The sequence below is a fragment of the Stegostoma tigrinum genome, chromosome 11 (assembly GCF_030684315.1).
Source record: "Stegostoma tigrinum isolate sSteTig4 chromosome 11, sSteTig4.hap1, whole genome shotgun sequence".
NCBI lineage: Eukaryota > Metazoa > Chordata > Chondrichthyes > Orectolobiformes > Stegostomatidae > Stegostoma > Stegostoma tigrinum.
The window spans coordinates 58,014,144-58,033,927 of NC_081364.1; the positions used below are offsets into that span (position 1 = coordinate 58,014,144).

A 19,784-nucleotide genomic window follows, 5' to 3' on the forward strand; every position below is an offset into this window, starting at 1 on the left:
AAATAAAAACTTGTTTATGCTCCAGAAATATTACTGCACTTGGGAAGTGCATAAAACAAAACTAGAGAAAAAAAAACTGCTGTTTTACAATGAATATACCTGAAGACCAGGGAAAAACGCCTGTAGTGAATCAATCCAAGTGTTCATTAGCTGGCCATTAAACATATTCACATTAACATAGAGCGGAGGATCTCCCTCTCCCTCATTACAAGCTTCGCGTCTGCATGTTAAGAAATAATACAAGTTTACAGATATGCTTTAGTAGCAAATCCCAAACGACGAAGTTTCAAGCCAGAAGAGCGCATTGGCTCCAGCACTCCATAACACCGATTTCTTTTCAAATCTGTTATCAAGGAAATACAAGGGCAAGTAGCCCATCAGCTTATTCATATTAGCAGTCTATCACTTGGTCACAATGGAATGTCTTCAATAGGGTAGTGCATTATGTTGTAATTGATTATAGGGCTTTTAAAAAAAGTTTAGATAAGAACTCTAACAGTTACCAAAACGTGGAGCATTCCGAGTAGGAGACACATTTATTTATACCAGAGTATGGAGATTGAGGCAGACCAATAAAATTAAGGAAGAGTTGCTGGAAAAGAGTGCCAGAATTGCAGGCATAATCCAACAATCATCCTCCGACCCTGTATTTGGGAACTGTCATTTCCTAAAACACATCTAAAATCTGCACTGCAAGAGTAAAGTTCTATGCATTCAATATATTCAATATTTAAGAACAAAAAGCAGCCTTTAGACCCTATATTTCTGACACCACCACCACCACCAATAGGTGCATTTATTATAACTTTGATTGTAATAGAAACCTGCATTAACAACAAATGACAAAGGGAAACTGATTTTGCCTGCCAAAATCCAAAATAAACTTCAGTATCAAGTCCACTTGGCAAGCAACCCTTTAAGTGTGCAAAAGGAGCACAAGCTTGTTCAATAAAATAATCACATTGTTGAGGAAATTATAGGAAGACATCTCGATTATGTGGATTAATTCCTGTTGCATTGAAAAAAGATGAAGTTGCAGCTTTAAAAGTTCTGCTACTGTTCTCACATGGCAGGAAACAGGTTTTGCAAACATGAAACCACAACTATTGTCTGGAAACATAACTAATGATCCTAATTACCCTTTCGAAACCACGGACGGTTTAATTCGAACAAGCAAGTTGGGCTTTGCATTTTACAGTGTAGAACTCAGGATATTTGCTACAGGTACTGAAAATATACCTTTACTCACTTAATAGAATCTGCTTTAGACTGTTAAAACTTGCTAAATTTCCCCATAAATATAAAATTATGAAACTCAAAATAAAAAAAATTTTGCCCTGAATTAAGCAAACAGCCCAATCCCACTCACTCCGAGTGGCAGCATTTTCTGTCATTCAAGCTTTTGGAAATTTGTTCAGTGGAGGCTGAGGGGGAAAATCCGTGAGTTAAAACTGACTTTGATAGTTCATCATACATGTCAGGATTGAGAGATGGGGCTCTCAGAAGTTTAAATTAATTTCCATAACCATTATTCCTCCTTTAATCATTGTAAAGTTCAATACTCCAAAAAGGAAGAAAAAAAACACAGAAATTACTGCTGACTGAATTTTCAGTGAATTTACAATTGCATGAAAATCTAATAAATATTAAAAAATGAAGAAAGGCTGGCTGTTTCTGCCACTGAAGATAGTACTTATCCAGGAGCTTAATATTCGCAGTACAAGGACATCATACCCTCTCCTCAGATGATTCCGAATGCTTTCATAAGCAGCATTAAACATCTCCAGATCTTCATTTTCTCCAAATAGTATGTAGGATTTCAGAAGGTACTCATAAAAAGAATCCATTCCTGCTCCTAATCCACTTTGTTTTCCAACCCATTGTCCAGTCTGAATGTTTACCACATTCCCTGTGGTTAAAAAGAGACAATTCTCAATATCTAAGAGCTCAAAGTTCAAATTCTTAGATCAAGATCACAGTGGAACTTTAATTCTAAATGCTCTGTAGAGACTCAGCAATTTGAGCATTAGATCTGGGAAAGTAACAAACTCTAAACAGGAGGAAATATACATTCAAACTGTAAGTAGCTGCTAAAATAAAAGTCCCAAATGAACAGTTTAAATCTGCATTAGAAATGGAATACCTGCCTGTATTTCAACGTTTACTAGAAATTTATGGCACAATGGAAACTGAAATACTGCAACAAGAGTCTATAATAGCTGCACAAACAGGTTTCAAAACACACAAAAGCCACAGACCTTTGTAAAAATGTTTTATTTTATTTGTGGTTTTAAAATATACACTGTTCTCTGTTGACGAAGAGTTAGTTTAGCTATCGCTCAATGAGTATTTATAATTTTTTTTAAAATTTAAATTATTTATCTGCTTTCTCTAATTGGATCTCCATCTAACTCTCACAGATTAGGGACAAAGCTGAACTTGGTCACAACTCGATAGAGTTTGGCCATTTCCAGTGGAAAAACATTTGAAGATCAAAATATCAAATGGGAGACCTTGGTCCACAAAATAACCAACCAGGTGTGAACGGTCTTGATGTGCTGCTCCAGTGTCATTATCAACTATTAATAGGGAACATATATCAAACCCAAAATTAAATGAAAATGGTTTATCTGGCTGTAAGCTGTGATGGACTGACAAAACAAATTTAATGGCCCTGATGTTTAAACTATGTTGGGACTTAACACTGTAGCAACACCAGGTTAGTTATAAAACATGTTCAAAATGAAAGGCGATTTACTAAAAGTCTGATACATCAGTGGACCTCTTATTACATTGCTCAGATGAAACAGACATATTAACATAAAAGCAATTAGAAAGCTTTAGCTTTATTTTCTGGTGTGCTTATTTTCTTTAGCTTTCAGATCTTTGTAGGCTTATCCTGCAGAATTTTTATAAAACTCCTTCTGCCATTTCTATAGTCTCTGCTTTCCCTCCCTCTCCTTTAATGTTCAAGTTAAATGATTTCTGCCAGTCTCATTTACTGCTTCTCTTACAGTGTCAGTATCTCTCCATTCTCCTGTTGAAAAAAATCTCAATTAAACAATATTATTTAAGTCTGAGAGTTCAATATGCTGGCCGAACAGAAGCAACATTTGGTTCAAGTGGACAGGATTAATATGTCGAAGAGGGAAGCTCTGATCTGAACAGACTGTGGTTTGGGAGGGGCTCATGGTGTGAAAAGGGAATAGAACTTCACATTATATAAAAACAGGCCAAGAGCCCAGGAATGCGTTCAATTAGAAATAAAACAAGCCCCATTTGAGAGATAAACAGAGGCTCATTCCACATAGGCAATTAAACTGAATGTAGAACCCTTAAATTTGCCATGCAGCAAATAGAACACCTGAGATTATCACTTAAATCAAATAAAAGAAATATTTCAGTCAAAGCAGCTCAGACTTTACGAGCTGGGATGCATTAGGGATGAAGAAATTTACCTGGGTTATTTGTACCAAGATGCACTGACACCTCTTAGGGTAGGGTAATCTGACGTGGTTAGGGACAGGTTAGTGAGAGACAGGTAAAGGAGCCAGTTTGGCAGGGGGGGGGGGGGCAGCGCACAGCCTCAGCTTTCATAATTGCCCCAAATGCTCTGAGATTCTTAAGTGAGTGTGTCTGGATGAAAACAAGGACTGAAGGGCAGATGCGCTAACTGACCATGCCACCATGGTACAAGCCATTCAAGAGATGGAGGGGTCATGGATGAATATAGCGGTAGTGCAGGTCAGTATACTGAAGGGGATAAAGAACATTCAGAGCAGCTAAATATAACAAATCCAGCTGGCAACGTTGCTTGTGTGGCACCACGGCTGGAGAGGAGAATCCATTAACCCTGGTCAGCGCAGGTACCAACAACACTGGCAAGATAAACGAGGAGTTTCTGTATAGTCAGTAAGAGGAGCTAAGAACCATAGTGAGGGGGAGAACCTCAAAAGGATGACCTGGTCAAAACCTGAGCCACATGCACATTTGTATGCAGTAGATCAAATTATAGCTTTAATTGTGTGACTTGAAGATTTGAGAGAGAAGTAGGTTCCAATTCACGGGACATGGACACCGGTCCTGAGGAAAATGGGGCCTGTACTAGGGCAGTGATCTTGCCAACTGATGAGGTAGGAAGTAGAGGGGAATGAAATCTAAATACAGGGAGCAAGGGATCAAATCTGGGATGATATGGTAAATCAAGTTGAATTAAGGTCAACAGCAAAGTACTAACAAAAGAAAACGATATGCAGACCATGACAGGAAGAGATGGAGTGTCTCAATCAGAGCCAAATAACTGAGGAGTCTAGAATTTATAACTAAAGGTTCTGTATCTGAACGTACACAGCATTCAAATTAAAACAAACCAAGAAGGCAGACAGGCATGAAGTACAATCTGGGCTGTATTTCAATCTGCATGTCGAGGAATGCAGGATATTTAACAATGACAGGAAACTAATAAAAATGTAGAGAGGTGACTTTGTTAGTTAATGATGATATTAGAGAGGGATGACTAAAGTTCAGGAAATCAGATGTAGAAACAGCTTTATAAAGGCATAGAGTCATTTGTTAGTGTGGTGTCCAGGACCCCTAACAGTAACTACATGGTAAGGCTCTGCACAAAGGAAGAAATGAGAGCTTATCAGAAAAGTAAGTTGATAATCATGGGAGGTTTTAAATCTACATATCCATTGGAAATATAAAAGAAAAAAAACCAGGGAAGGTAGCCCGGATAATAAATTCATAGAATGTTTTCAGGATACTTCCATCAAAAATGATATTGAAGCTTAAAAGGAGAACTGACCAAATTAGATCTATACTGTGCAAAGAAACAGGGTTAATTAGTTCACAGCAAGAACATCCTAAGAAGTAGTTTGTATTACAACTGAATTTTATAGAAAGGAGGGGAGGTCTCATATTTATTAAAGAAGAGGAAAATCATGAGTGTATGAAAGCTGAATTTAAAAAGTAGGTTAAAAGATAGGCCATTAGAGATACAGTTGCAAGCACTTAAGGGGATGTTTCAGAAGACACGGAACTAATACATTCTAACAAAACAGAAAATATCTAAGGAATAGACTCACCATCCATGGTTAACTAAAAAGGTTAAAAATAGTTTCAACCTAAAAGAAAAAGTACATCATTTTACAAAGACAAAGACAGAGGGCAAGTCAGAAGATTGCTCAGAATATTTAAAGTAAAGAATAACAAAAACTTCAGTAAGGAGGAAAATATTAGAAGCAAGAGCAAGTCAATAGTCAGCAAACATTCCTATAAATATTCGAAGTTTGAAAAAAGTGTTGGTCCTATAGAAGGCGAGATGGGAAAATTAATGTTGAAAAGTTAGAAATGGCAATGACCTGAATAGGTATTTTGCAGTCTTCACTCGAGGATGTTTGATAAAAAAAAATGGAAGGAGGGAGCAATTCAGGAAAAACCAGAGAAGTGGAACTCTGTAAATTTTAGTTTTAAACTAACAAATGTCTGGATCCTGACAGTCTTCGTCCTGGGTCTTAAAAAGGCGTTGTTAGATCATTTTAATTGATTTGGCACTGGCTTCATTTCCCAAAGCTCCCTTGATATGAGGATAGTTTCACTTGGTGAGAAGATGGCAAATGTAACTCCTTCATTCAAAAGGGGGGGGGCAGAAGGCACGAAACTTCAAGCCTGCTTGCTCATAAAACAGCTTTTAAAAAAAAGATAAGTTAAGATCTGGCAAATTGTTGCATTTTGTGGTAAAACATGAAACTGTTCAACTTAGTCGAAAGAACTTCTTTCAAAAAAAGCATATCACCTAAATGCCAAGAAATTGCAGAGCGATCTCATGCTCTCTCTATACTCAAGCAGCATGAGCCAAAACAAAGCAATTCTACAATTAAGAATTCAGTCACTTCCATGATCTGAAAATTGAAATGGGGGAATAAAGCATTTTTGAATGCTTTTTTAATACATTGCAGCCTATTTCACATCACAATCTATAACTTGAGCTTTATGAATATTCTTATGGTGAACAGGTCAAAATGTTCAATTTTGAACACTAATTAGCATTCTTCTATCTAAAACTTTAACATTAAAATGAAGATTTTGCAAAGTTCCACAAACAATTCAGAAACCCAAATAATGCATTTCAGTACCTAGGAGTCCAGTCTCGTCACTTCTGAGTTTCCAAAGGGCTCTTACAGCTTGGCGAGCTACCCATTCAAATGTGGAATCCCCAATGAGGCGGCTCAGGATTCCAAACTCCACCAGCAGAGAGCCAGCTCCAGCAGTACAGGTTTCATTAAGGCAAGTAGAAGGTACTCCTTTCTTTAGATTCACCTGCAATGTTTTGTTTTAAAACAAGAGGTCTCTTTACTTCGTTACTTTTTGCTGAGCCACACTGCAAAATACACTCAAGATCAGCAGGGAATTAAGCTGTCATGATACTTCCCAGGAAATTTTGGTCAAGTTTGAATGAGCTTCCTTCTGACATTTCATGCTTCACTTAAACAAACAATTGCAGTTCATTCATCTGCAACAACCTGTCAATAGCTTTTGCTGTTACCACATCATCTCACATCAATATGAAACAAAATTACCTATTCAAAAATTCCTACTCCTCAGCTATGGCTAGTGCATATACAAAATGCTTTTCAATACAAGAATAATATCAATTTACACAAAATAATGCAACTTTATCATATATTTGAAAAGCCAAAAATTAGTGAAGGACTAGGCGCAGCATAAACAGTTGAAATCCTATACATCAATACTTAACTCAATGTTATACACGTTGTACCTCCCCAATGCAGCACTCACAGTACTGCCAATTTTCCCTGCAGTAGCTTTGCATTAATCTTTTAATACTTTTTTACGACATGTTTTCTGGTTTTGATACCCAAAGTTGTGTTTTTGGTGCTTCATTAGAAAAGCATTAATTCATTAGGCATGTGATTGATACAAGTGGAGGGGTGGTCTTGACTTTTAAAATTGTCCACACATTAAATTTGCTTATATAATGATATTTATGACCTCCCATGGTCTGACAATAATTAGAAGGATACAGTCAGTATGAAAGCAGAAATCCCAGCAACAGGATAGAGAGAGGACACAGAAACTAGGACAATATTCTCAGTTGAATTGTGCTAAAAAGGTGCTTGCCAACCCAGGTTGGAAGTTGAGCACTTCCTGAATCACATGAATAATAAAAATATTTAGCAGTCCATGTTAAGCACTAAATCAAGTGGTAAACTTTTAATGCTTTTATGGAGTTCAAACTTTTGATAACTGAAATGAGCATGGCTGTTAACCAGGACAGGATATGTATTACACAGAAGTTGCCCTACAACAGTGCTCACACTGACAGTTTCTGGTCACTCCGCTTCACCTGCAGCAAGTGTCAGAGATCAAGATTCAAACCAATAGTAAACAAATCTGGCCAGTGCACAGCGAAGTTGTCACAAGCAATAACATTTTGGGAGCAACAATTTTATTGATTGAACAGCACCAAGGTCAACGTAAAAGCAGCTACAATACTGCTTGGAGATAGTAAGAACTGCCAATGCTGGGGTCAGCGATAACACAGCGTGGAGCTAAATAAAAACAGCAGGCCAGGCAGCATCAGAGGAGCAGGAAAGCTGACGTTTTGGGTCAGGACCCTTCAAGGGTCCACAAGCACAACACTGTGTTACAATACTGTTTGGATGTCTTGAGACACAATCCTTATGGGCTGTTTCCATTTGTACTTTCTCAAAATATAGACCGCTCTGCACAATAGCATGTCAAAGTCAAACTGGTTGCTCCCAGACTTGTGCAAACGCAACTTATGAGATTTCTCAATTTTACTTCTGTTCAAGAGATCACGTCACTGCTCAGCCATTCCAAAAGTGGCACAACTAACACTAATTTTGTCATTTGCAGATTTAAATAAAAAGGATACACGAGTCCACAGGAAGATAAATTAGTCATTCCAATTGCGTGATCAAATAGGTTATGCTTAAAAAGCAGGAAATTATCAAAATCTAACATTAAGATTATGCACTTGAAGCTGCAACAGTTTCCACAGGGTTACAAAATGTTTGGCTATTTTATAGGCACCTGCAGGTATAAAAAAATGCACCAGCTTACAACTCAAACACTACATGCCACATACCCTAGGATGAGGAATGCCAGTTTTGGTGTTTTCAAATGCTGGCAGCAATCTCACAGCCAAGTCACGAGCCAAGTGCAGCAATTCGTCATCATAATCGTCTGGGGTCATGTTTCCAAAGGGTTGAGCAGGGTCCATTATAATCATATGTGCGGACAGCAAACTGCCCAAAATCCTACAGAAGAACAAGACAAGCTGCTAAAATGCAAGTAGGAATAGCTGTGTCAAAAGAACATTACCATTTCTGAACACTTGCCCCCAAAACTATCATTGGGGCTACCATTAACCAATGGTGAACTGGACTAGCCATATAAATATCATAGCTACAACAGCAGGGTGCAGTTTTGGACCCTATATCTCGGGAAAGATGTACTGACCCTGGAATGGGTACAGAGGAGGTTCACAAGAAAGGTCCCAGGAACAAAAAGCTTAACGTGTGAAGCATGTTTGAGGACTTTGGGTCTATAGTTGATGGAATTTAGAACGATGAGGAGGGGGGACCTAACTGTAACTTACAAAATACTGAACGGCCTGGACAGAACGGATGCTGGCAAGACGTTTCCATTTGTAGCAGAGACTCGGACCAGACGGCACAACCTCAGAAGTAAAGGGAAGACCTTACAGAATGGAGATAAGGAGAAGCTTCTTCAGCCAGAGAGTGGCGAATTGATGGAATTCACTGCCATGTAAGTCTGCAGAGGCCAGGTCATTGAGTATATTTAAAACAGAGATAGATGGGTTCTTGATTGTCAAGGGTTACGGGGAGAAGAAGGAGAATGGGTTTGAGAAACTTATCAGCTATGATTGAATGGCAGAGCAGACTCATTAGGTTGAAAGGCCTAATTTCTGTTCTTTTGTCGTACGGTCTGGAGAATTCCTGCAGTGAGTAACTCACTTCCTGACTCCCCAGAACCTGCCCAATATCTACAAGGCACAGGCAGGAGTGCAGTCAAATACTCCCCACTTGCCTGGACAAGTACAATTCCAACAACATTCAAGAAACTCAACATCATTCAATGTAAAGCAGCCATTTGATTGGCACCCCATCTAACACCAACATTCACTTCTGTCAACGACACCCAACGACAGCAATGTGTATCACTGAGAAGATGTACTTAATAAAAAAGCACACATCCTTGGAAACCATATTCTAAGTCTACTTCTAATGATTAGAAGGTCAAAGGCAGCAGATACATCGGAACACTCCAACCTGCAAGCTCTCATCCGAGCAATCTGCATGCAGCAAAGGCAATGGTATAATGAGCTTGAGGGCTGACTGAGCTACCTCTATTCCTGCATTTTTTTAGGCATTACAGACAAGCATGACGCTGTCTTCACATAATACACAAAAACTCCCAAGAGGTGCTGCTGGATGAAAAAAACAGAAAACACCAGGTACAAGAATTAGATTGTGGTCTACCTGATTGTTGCCTCAAAGACTTGCACAGTTGAATCTTTATTAAAAGAGACTGTTGTAGTCACCAGCTTCACTGCTCTCTTGAACTCAGAAGCATTGCCCAAAACCTACAAAGCAAAATCAAAATTGATTTCTTTTTAAAAAAAGAATACATTGTCACACTATTAGGTGTAAAATAAGAAAATGCTGCAGACTGCACACTATGCTTCCCTAACAAGCTATCAGATTTGCAGTGCAACAATAACAGTGCATTTTATGAAATGAGAAGTGGACTTGTCAGCTCTGCTCATTAGAATTTAGGTCAGTGGGCCAGAGATATCATGACAATTCCATCAAGAAAAGCAAGTATAAGCCTGAGCAAACTTTGAACAGAAATCTTAACAAATGCACCCATAATCTCTGAGGGAGCTGGAGAAAGGTATGAGGAAAGGAGAAACATTCATCTGGAAGAAAACTTTGGGCATGGCATTAAGAACATACATTTACCCTCATTGTTTCGGACAGTGGGAGATAACATCTTAGGCACACCATCAAAGGGAAACCAACCACAAGCCAGGCAATCCAAGATCAGGCCTCAATTTCCAATTACTAAGTACACAGTATCAATTAGGGACCTTGTTTCAAATTTTCAAACCGTATTTTTTTTTGATAAAGGTGCATATAGATATGCATTGGAAGGTTGAATTTTAACCTGAAACAAACAATAATCCTGCAGACATTGCACAAGACATACAAGCGCACAAACTATGGCAAACGTTAATATTTTCTGGGGTAAAAGTTGGATTGCTTGTAGCAGTTTTACCTTGAAAAACCATATTCAGATTAACTTTTACCATTCTTCTTTTTGACAATAACTGCCAATGGCCCAACTTTAAACAGTTATATCCATTGTGCACATTAACCTTTCCCACCTCCTTTAGTTCAACCCCAGTTGTCAAATTCAGTGTTATCACTTCATTCTACCCATGTGGCAAGTCTCAAAATCCATTTCAACAACACAACTGCAGACCAAATGATGAAAGCTGAGTTTGTTGTTAAACCCCAGCTTGTTAACAACTTGCAAAGGAATGAACCACGTGGTCAGCTAAGTAGTAAGGAGTAATACTGTATTTTTCCCAAAAATTATACATTACTCATTAACTGCATTCTACAATATCATGTTGAACAGCCGAGTAAAGCGCAAAGAAACCATCTTCTAATACTACATTTAAAATGACAACAACGTCCATTACAAACATACAGCCCAAGGGGCTTTTCTTAGTTTCCAGCCCTCAGTCGACTATGGTTGAAGGGCCTAGACAATGATCTTTTCCCCACTGCCTACTTGGAGTTGTCCGAAGCTTTTAATGCATCCCTCAGTATGCGGTCTTCCACTTTGGTCTAAGTGTAGTATACTGATATGCAGAGTTCTTTGCACTTCAAAGCCAAGAAATTTGAGGCTGGCCAAAGTGCATCATTTAACAAGCAGATGGTCCTCCAGCTGTCTTTCCAGCAACACCACTGCTCACGAATAAAATTAAAAGTTTCAGCATAGCACCAAGTTCCTGCTAAAGGTGCACTTTTATGCAGAGTCATTGTAGCCACAAATTTTGCATATTCAGCTGCAATAAAGTAACTACACAGCAGCACAAACAATCAGGCTTTCACCACAAGATTTCTAGACCCTTTAAAACAACTAGCTGACTTCAAAAAAGTCATAACGAATTTGTAAAAGCTCAGCTAGAAATTTCAGTCGACATCCAAGCCGACTGCAAAAATAAGATAGTAATCTTATCAAGTTAAATAGGAAAGAAACCGCTCAGTCTAATTCAGAAATCACAAAAGCATAAACACTGGCATTCAAACAAAAAGAAAACATTGGATTTAGGTAGCCGTCATTTATCTCCAAACAGCCACAACACAACAACAAAATGGCAACTGAAAATAATGGCAGAATACTGCAATTAAATATTTGGCCTTTGTCTACATTCCTGGACAAACCTGCATTTTTGCGCAACAGGAATTAACTTCAATACTGCAAAATTCAAAGGATGCTGAAAATATAGTGTTTCATTCCACAAGTCAAACAACGTCACATGTTTGTGTTGCAACTATCTAGTAGTTGGTTCATGTCAACATTTTAGAACTAATGTTTCATTCTGGAAAGATTATTTTGTAATGGGAAAGTAATCAAACTATTCGGCTTTTATGAATGTCACATGAACTAGAAGCAAAGGTAGTTCAGAAAGTTACCCACATCTGCATGGTAATATCAGAATAGAGATGGAGCTATAAAAATAGGTGAGATTACGATACTGAAGACTTGGTGCCCAAGGAGCTGGCAGAAATGGTAATCTGGAGCAGGTTGGAGCTAAATCAGTTTAAACCCTAAAAGTCAGGTTAAAGATGGCCCAAAATTGGTTACATTATCGTGGTAATGCATAGTGCTTAGGAAGGTTCTCTGGCTTCAATTTGTCTGGGTGTGCGTTTGATAAGAAAACATTGGTTGCTGTTTGGAGTTGAAAGAGTACTGAAGCACAAGAGCTGTTGCCAGCAAACTTCAGGTAGTTCCAGCTAAGGAAAATTTCCAGAGAATGGTGGCTCTGTGCCACAGAAAATTACCAAGGCTAAAAGGGTAGCTCTTGGGGCCACACATACTTCAGTACAGCTGGGAGTGGCATGAACGAAGCCCACAGGCAATATTTGCAGACTCCAGTTGTGAAAGATTGGAGCTTACTTAAGTTCAGCAGCAACTCGGCAATGTTAACTGTCTGATGAAAGAGGAAGAGATAACACGGTGTGGAGTTGGAGGAACTCAGCAGACCAGGCAGCATGAGAAGATTAGGAGAGTGACATTTTAGGTTGGTACCCTTCTTCAGAAACTCCATTTCTGAAGAAAGGTCTGACCGAAAACGTCAACTTTCCTGTTGCTCTGATGCTGCCTGGCCTACTGTGTTCCTCCAGTTCCATGCTTATCTCTATATCCAGCACTGGCAGTTCTTACTATCTCTGATAAAGGAGGAAATTGTGTTGCACTTGGAAGTCATTTCAAGTTGCGGGGGAAATTGGTCTCAGAAGAGACTGAAGTAGGAAGATAACAGCAGTCGTTGAGGTCGTCACACCCTAAGGCATTCTTCAAAAGTGAACAACGGGAATTTATTGCAAATAAGACAGTTTTAAATGAGATTTAGCGAAGCACAGTCTCAATTTACCACATGTGATGTGTCACCTCTGAATCATCCATTTAAAGAACAATCTGAGTTTTCCACCATAGTTTCTTTCTTTATCAAACTCATGTTAATCCTGAATGTTAGAGTCCAAAATGCATATATAACGTATATAGTTCAGAATCATCGTACCTGTTTAATAGATCTGTTATCACTTTTGCTAATACGTTCCATTCCACACTGATGCAAAGAATTAACATTAAAAACAAAATATTACTGCCATTCCACAACTTCCATTATTTAAAAAAAGTGATATATTAAGTCAAGCCTGTCTCATCTAGTTATAGACAATAGGTGCTGGAGTAGGCCATTCGGCCCTTCGAGCCAGCACCACCATTCATTATGATCATGGCTGATCATCCACAATCAGTATCCTGTTCCTGCCTTATCCCCATAGCCCTTGATTCCACTATCTTTAAGAGCTCTATCTCTTTCAAGAAAAGTACCCAGAGAGTTGGCCTCCACTGCCTTCTGGGGCAGAGCATTCCATATATCCACCACTCTCTGGGTGAAGAGGTTTTTCCTCAACTCTGTTCTAAATGGCCTACCCCTTATTTTTAAACCCTGTCCTCTGGTTCTGGGCTCACCCATCAGCGGAAACATGCTTCCTACCTCCAGTGTCCAATCCCTTAATAATCCTATACGTCTCAATCAGATCCCCTCTCATTCTTCTAAACTCAAGTGTATACAAGCCCAGTCGCTCCAATCTGTCAACATATAATAGTCCCGCCATTCCGGGAATTGACCTCGTGAACCTACGCTGCACTCCCTCAATAGCAAGAACGTCCTTCCTCAAATTTGGAGACCAAAACTGCACACAATACTCCAGGTGCGGTCTCGCCGGGGCCCTGTACAGCTGCAGAAGGACTTTTGTTCCTATGCTCAATTCCTCTTGTGATGAAGGCCTTTCTTCACTGCCTGCTGCACCTGCATGCTTGCTTTCATTGACTGATGTACAAGAATACCTAGATCTCGTTGTACTTCCCATTTACCTAACTTGACTCCATTGAGATAGTAATCTGCCTTCCTGTTCTTGTCACCAAAGTGGATAACCACACATTTATCCACATTAAACTGCATCTCATGAATCAATCCACTCACCTAGTTTGTCCAAGTCACCCTGTATTCTCATAACATCCTCCTCACATTTCACACTGCCACCCAACTTTGTGTCATCAGCAAATTTGCTAATATTACTTCTAATGCCTTCGTCTAGATCATTAATATATATCATAAACAGCTGCGGTCCCAGCACCGAACCTTGTGGTACCCCACTGGTCACCGCCTGCCATTCCGAAAGGGACCCGTTTATCACTACTCTTTGCTTCCTGCCAGCCAGCCAATTTTCAATCCAACTCAGTATTTTGCCCCCAATACCATGTGCCCTAATTTTGCTAGCCAATCTCCTATGCGGGACTTTATCAAAGGCTTTCTGAAAGTCCAGGTACACTACAACCACTGGTTCTCCCTTGTCCATCTTCATAGATACATCAACAAAAAATTCCAGAAGATTAGTCAAGTACGATTTCCCCTTCGTAAATCCATGCTGACTCTGACCTATCCTGTTACCACTATCCAAATGAGTCATAATTTCATCTTTTATAATTGACTCCATCATCTTTCCCAACACTGACATCAGGCTAACCGGTCTATAATTTCCTGTTTTCTCTCTCCCTCCTTTCTTGAAAAGTGGGACAACATTAACTACCCTCCAATCCGCAGGAACTGATCCTGAATCTATAGAACATTGGAAAATGATTACCAATGCGTCCACGATTTCTAGAGCCACCTCCTTTAGTACCTGGGATTCAGACCATCAGGTCCCGGGAACTTATCAGCCTTCAGACCTAACAGTCTATCCAAAACCATTTCCTGCCTAATATAAATTCCCTTCAGCTCATCCATCATCCTAGGTTCTTCAGCCACTATTGCATTTGTGAGATTGGATCTGTCTTCCCTACTGAAGACAGATCCAAAGTACCTATTCAACTCTTCTGCCACTTCCTTGTTCCCCATAATAAATTCACCTGTTTCTGACTTCAAGGGCACAATTTTAGTCTTAACCAGTTTTTTTCCTTTTACATACCTAAAAAAGCTTTTACTATCCTCCTATATATTTTTGGCTAGTTTTCCTTCATATCTCGTTTTTTCCTCTGTGTACTGCCTTTTTAGTTAACAGCTGTTGCTCTTTAAAATCTTCCCAGTCCTCCTGCTTCCTGCTCATGTTTGCTATGTTATACTTCTCTTATCTTTATACAGTCCTTAACTTCCCTCATCAGCCACGGCCGTTCCCGCCTCCCCTTAGGATCTTTCTTCCTCTTTGGAATGAATTGATCCTGCACCTTTTGTATTATATCCAGAAATACCTGCCATTGTTGTTCCACTGCCATCCCTGCTAAGGTATTGTTCCATTGAACTTTGGTCAGCTCCTCCCTCACAGCTCCATAGTTCCCTTTATTCAACTGCAATACTGACACTTCTGATTCTCCCTTCTCTCTCTCTCTCAAACTGCAGATTGAAACTTATCATATTATGGTCACTACCTCCTAATGGCCCTTTACTTTGAGGTCCCTGATCAAATCCGGTTTTTTGCAGAACACCAGATCCAGAATTGTCTCCTCCCTGGTAGAACAGCTTGTACTGGAGCCTAAGAATCCATCTCAGAGGCACTCCACAAACTCCCTTTCTTGGGTCCAGTACCATCCTGATTCTCCCAGTCTACCCGCATGTTGAAATCTCCCATAACAACTGTAGTGATACCTTAGTGACAGGCCAATTTCAACTCTTGATTCAACCTGCACCCTCCCTCCTGACTACTGTTTGGGGGCCTGTAGATAACTCCCATTAGGGTCGGTCTACCCTTAGTATGGATAGAGCTGAGAAATTCTGACTCTACATCTCCTGACTCTATGTACGCCTCGCAAGGGACTGAATATCATTCCTCACCAACAGGGCCACCCCACCCCCTCTGCCCGTCAGTCTATCCTTTCGATAGCACGTATAGCCTTGAATATTCATTTCCCAGGCCCTGTCCACTTGAAGCCACGTCTCAGTTATCCCCACATCATACTTGCCAATTTCCAACTGAGCCTCATCCACCTTATTTCTTATGCTTCGTGCATTCATATATTAGTATTTTTAATTTGTTTCTCCCCTCACTCTTCCTATCAATCCCTATTTCACTTGGCCATACTGTACGATCCCTTGAGTTTTCTGCTCCATTGATTCTGCTGTCTTTCTTAACTCCTCTTATTCTCACTTTCCCTTTAACTTCATTCTTAAATTTCCAGTTTGGCCCCTTCCCCCCCACTACTTAGTTTAAACACAACTGTGTTGCAGTGGTAAACCTGCCTGCCAGAATGCTGGTCCCCCACCCTATTAAGATGCAACCCGTCCCTTGTGTACAATTTATCCTTACACCAAAACATACCTCAGTGATCCAAGAATTTAAATCCTTGCTTCCGGCACCAGTTCCTCAGCCACACGTCCAAGTCCATTATCTCCAAGTTCCTGCCCTCTCCAGCCCGAGGAACTGGAAGCAAACTTTTCAGCCTTCTTCCGAGTTCTCTGAAGTCCCGTTGTAGAATGCCCCTCCTTTTCTTCCTGACATCATTAGTGCCGACACGCACCACCACCTCTGGCTCTTCACCTTCGCCCTTGAGCATTCCCTGCATGCTATCAGTGATGTCCTGGATCCTGGCACCAGGAAGGTAACACACCATCCTCAAATCCCACCTGCTGCCGCAGAAACCCCTGTCAGTCCCTCTCACTATGGAGTCCCTTATTACCACGGGTCTCCATGATGTCTGACTTCTCGGCTCTACCTCTACAGCAATTTTTGATTTGCAGACCTGTCCGCCTCTCAGACTGGCAGTGTCGTCTGTCTCGGCAGTTTCCAAGACAATCAACCTGTTTACAATAGGTGCTTCCCCTGGGGTCTCTTGTACTTCATTCATGTCTTCCTTTGTCATCGACATCCCCCTTCTCTTTCTGGTATCCTTGGTGTAATGACCTCGCTGAAGGTCCTGTCCAGAAAATTCTCATTCTCTCGGATGAGCCCGAGTCATCTAGTTCTTTCTTCAGTGCTGCAACAACCTCCTTCAGAAGCTGAATGTGTACACACTTCCCACAGCTATAGGAGCCAGAAGCATCATCAGTGTCCCTGACCTCCAACATCACGCACGCAGCACACTGAATCAGCTTGGCAGTCATGTCTTCACCTCTTCAACAGTGGCATAACCTCCTCACTGATCCTCTTCGCCGAAAACCCGTGAGCTAAAGACTTGCACTTTACTCACCAGGCACTTCCCTCAGCCCTTGTGTTTGCGCTGAGTCTGTGGACTCTTAATTAGGTTAGAGGAGGAGGGTGGGAGGGAGGCCCTACCATGTAGGACCTGGGACCGAGAACACACCTACTCAAATAGCACTCTTACCTTCCTAACTGCCTCTCTGCTCTGACCGCACGTCAGTCTCTCAACTGCTCAAAGTTAGAAACACAAATATCTGTATTCTTAAACAAAATCTTGCTGTGAATTCATCCTAAAGGAAGTTTTTTGTCAAAAACTTTGAACAACCAACATCTTGTTTAGTCAAGCAAGGTTAAAGCCATAAACGATTTATCTGAGCAAAGGTTTAATCTTTTCTTTAACATCCGAGCTTCTAGAAAAAAAAAATCAATCTTTCAAGAAGCCTTAACAACTCAAACTGTTGCAAACATCCTTCAGAAAATACAGGGCTGCTGTGAAGTGCTAATCAGTGTGAGAGGATGTTACAGATGTTATAACTGTAAAGATAAACCAGACACCATACTTTTACAGCCCAAAAGCATTTTAAATATGTTTGCTCAAAGGATGGGGCTATCACTGGCTCATCCAGCATTTATTGCTCATTGCTATTTACACAGTACACTGTTGTGATCTAGAGTCACATGTAGGCCAGATCAGGTAAGGACTTCAGATCCCTCTCAGTAACATAGCGTTATGCAGTAACCATTTTGCATGGTAAAAACTATTTCACAGAATTTTCACAGTGCAGATAGAGGCCATTCAGCCCATCAGATCTGCAACAAGCCTTCAAAGAGCATCCTACCTTATCCCCCAAATCCCATATTTGCCACAGTTAACCCACCTAGCCTGCACATCCTTGGATCCTATGCAGTAATTTAGCATGGCTGATCCAAATAACCTGCACATCTTTAGACTGCGGGACGAAAGCCACAGAGACGAGGACAGAACATGCAAACTTCAGACAATCAACCAAGGCTGAAAGTGAACCCAGGTGCTTGGCACTGTAAGGTAACAATGCTAACCACTGAGCCTCCGTGCCACCTGTGCTGGCCCCCTTTTACACAACCATATTCTTGCTTGTACGAATTATATATTATTTTAAATCAACTAATCATGTTCTTAATTTTCTTGATTTTCTGGTTGTAGCAGCAGCGCGAGCGGGAGCTTGGAGCAGGAGTCTGTCGGGAAGCCGAAGAGTCACGGTTTTTGAATCTTTAAAAAGCTCACCTCGTGAATAGGCGGAGGTACGCTGAGCAGGAGCCGACATGGGACTGGTGAGTGAGTGAATGAGTGAGGGTGTGTTACCCGAAACACTAGCCGGGTAGTGTCTCCCACCCATCCTCCTCCTCTAACCAAAAAAAAGGTTCTGTGTGCCTGATTGGTAAGGTAACAAGTTTATTTTTTAAGCCTTGGGAATTTAGAATAATGGGAATGGAGGTCAGGGCAGTTGAATGTTCCTCCTGCAGAATGTGGGAGGTAAGGGTCACCACTAGTGTCCCTGCTGACTACATCTGCGGGAAGTGCACCCAACTCCAGCTCCTCGAAAACCGCGTTAGGGAACTGGAGCTGGAGCTGGATGAACTTCGGATCATTCGGGAGGCAGAGGGGGTTATTGAGAGGAGTTACAGGGAGGTAGTCACTCCTCAAGTATAGGAAAAAGGCAGATGGGTTACGGCCAGGGGACGGAAAGGGAACCGGCAGGCAGTGCAGGGATCCCCTGTGGCCATTCCCCTCAACAATAAGTATACGTTTTGGATACAGTTGGGGGGCGGGGGGGGTGGTGAGGAGACTGACCGGGGAAAGCAGTGGGGCACAGGTCTCTGGCACAGAGTCTGTCCCTGCTGCTCAGAAGGGAAGGGGGAAGAGGAGCAGAGCATTAGTCATTGGGGACTCCATAGTTAGGGGGACATATAGGAGGTTCTGTGGGGACGAGAGAGACTCACAGTTGGTGTGTTGCCTCCCAGGTGCCAGGGTGCGTGATGTCTCTGATCGTGTTTCTGGGATCCTTAAGTGGGAGGGGGAGCAGCCCCAAGTCATGGTCCACATTGGCACCAACAACATAGGTAGGAAGAGAGATGGGGATTTAAGGCAGAAATTCAGGGAGCTAGGATGGAAGCTGAGAGCTAGGACGAACAGAGTTGTTGTCTCTGGGTTGTTGCCCATGCCACGTGCTAGTGAGGCGAGGAATAGGGAGAGAGAGGAGTTGAACACGTGGCTACAGGGATGGTGCAGGAGGGAGGGTTTTGGATTCTTGGATAATTGGGGCTCTTTCTGGGGTAGGTGGGACCTCTATAAGCAAGATGGTCTTCACCTGAACCAGAGGGGTACCGATATCCCTGGGGGGAGTGGGGGGGGGGGGGTTTTTTTTTGCTAAGGCTGTTCAGGTGGGTTTAAACTAATTCAGCAGGGGGATGGGCACCAAAATTGTAGTTCGACTATAGAAAAGGTTGAGAGTAGGGTGGTCCGAAATAAAGTTTCAGGGAAGCAAGATGGCACCGGCAAGCAAGAAGTTGGATTGAAGTGTGTCTACTTCAATGCCAGGAGCGTCCAGAATAAGGTGGATGAACTTGCAGCATGGGTTGGTATCTGGGGCTTCAATGTTGTGGCCATTTCGGAGACATGAATAGAGCAGGGACAGGAATGGTTGTTGCAGGTTCGGGGATTTAGATGTTTTAATAAGACCAGAGAAGATGGTAAAAGGGGCGGAGATGTGGCATTGTTGGTCAAGGACAGTATTACAGTTG

General features: G+C 41.2%; 1 protein-coding gene across 2 annotated transcripts in view; it reads right to left on the minus strand.

Moving 5' to 3' along the window:
* The window catches only part of edem1 (ER degradation enhancer, mannosidase alpha-like 1), a 39,972-nt gene that overhangs the window by 10,465 nt on the left and 9,723 nt on the right, over positions 1 to 19,784 (minus strand). The window contains exons 3-7 of one of the 2 annotated variants that reach the window (XM_048547613.2): positions 9,552 to 9,655; positions 8,135 to 8,306; positions 6,138 to 6,321; positions 1,735 to 1,909; positions 100 to 220 (exon numbers count right to left, since the gene is read on the minus strand). In XM_048547613.2, coding sequence (XP_048403570.1) covers positions 100 to 220; positions 1,735 to 1,909; positions 6,138 to 6,321; positions 8,135 to 8,306; positions 9,552 to 9,655 — 756 coding nt within the window. The remainder of the gene's footprint in view (positions 1 to 99; positions 221 to 1,734; positions 1,910 to 6,137; positions 6,322 to 8,134; positions 8,307 to 9,551; positions 9,656 to 19,784) is intronic. The other variant, XM_048547614.2, reaches the window with a different exon arrangement.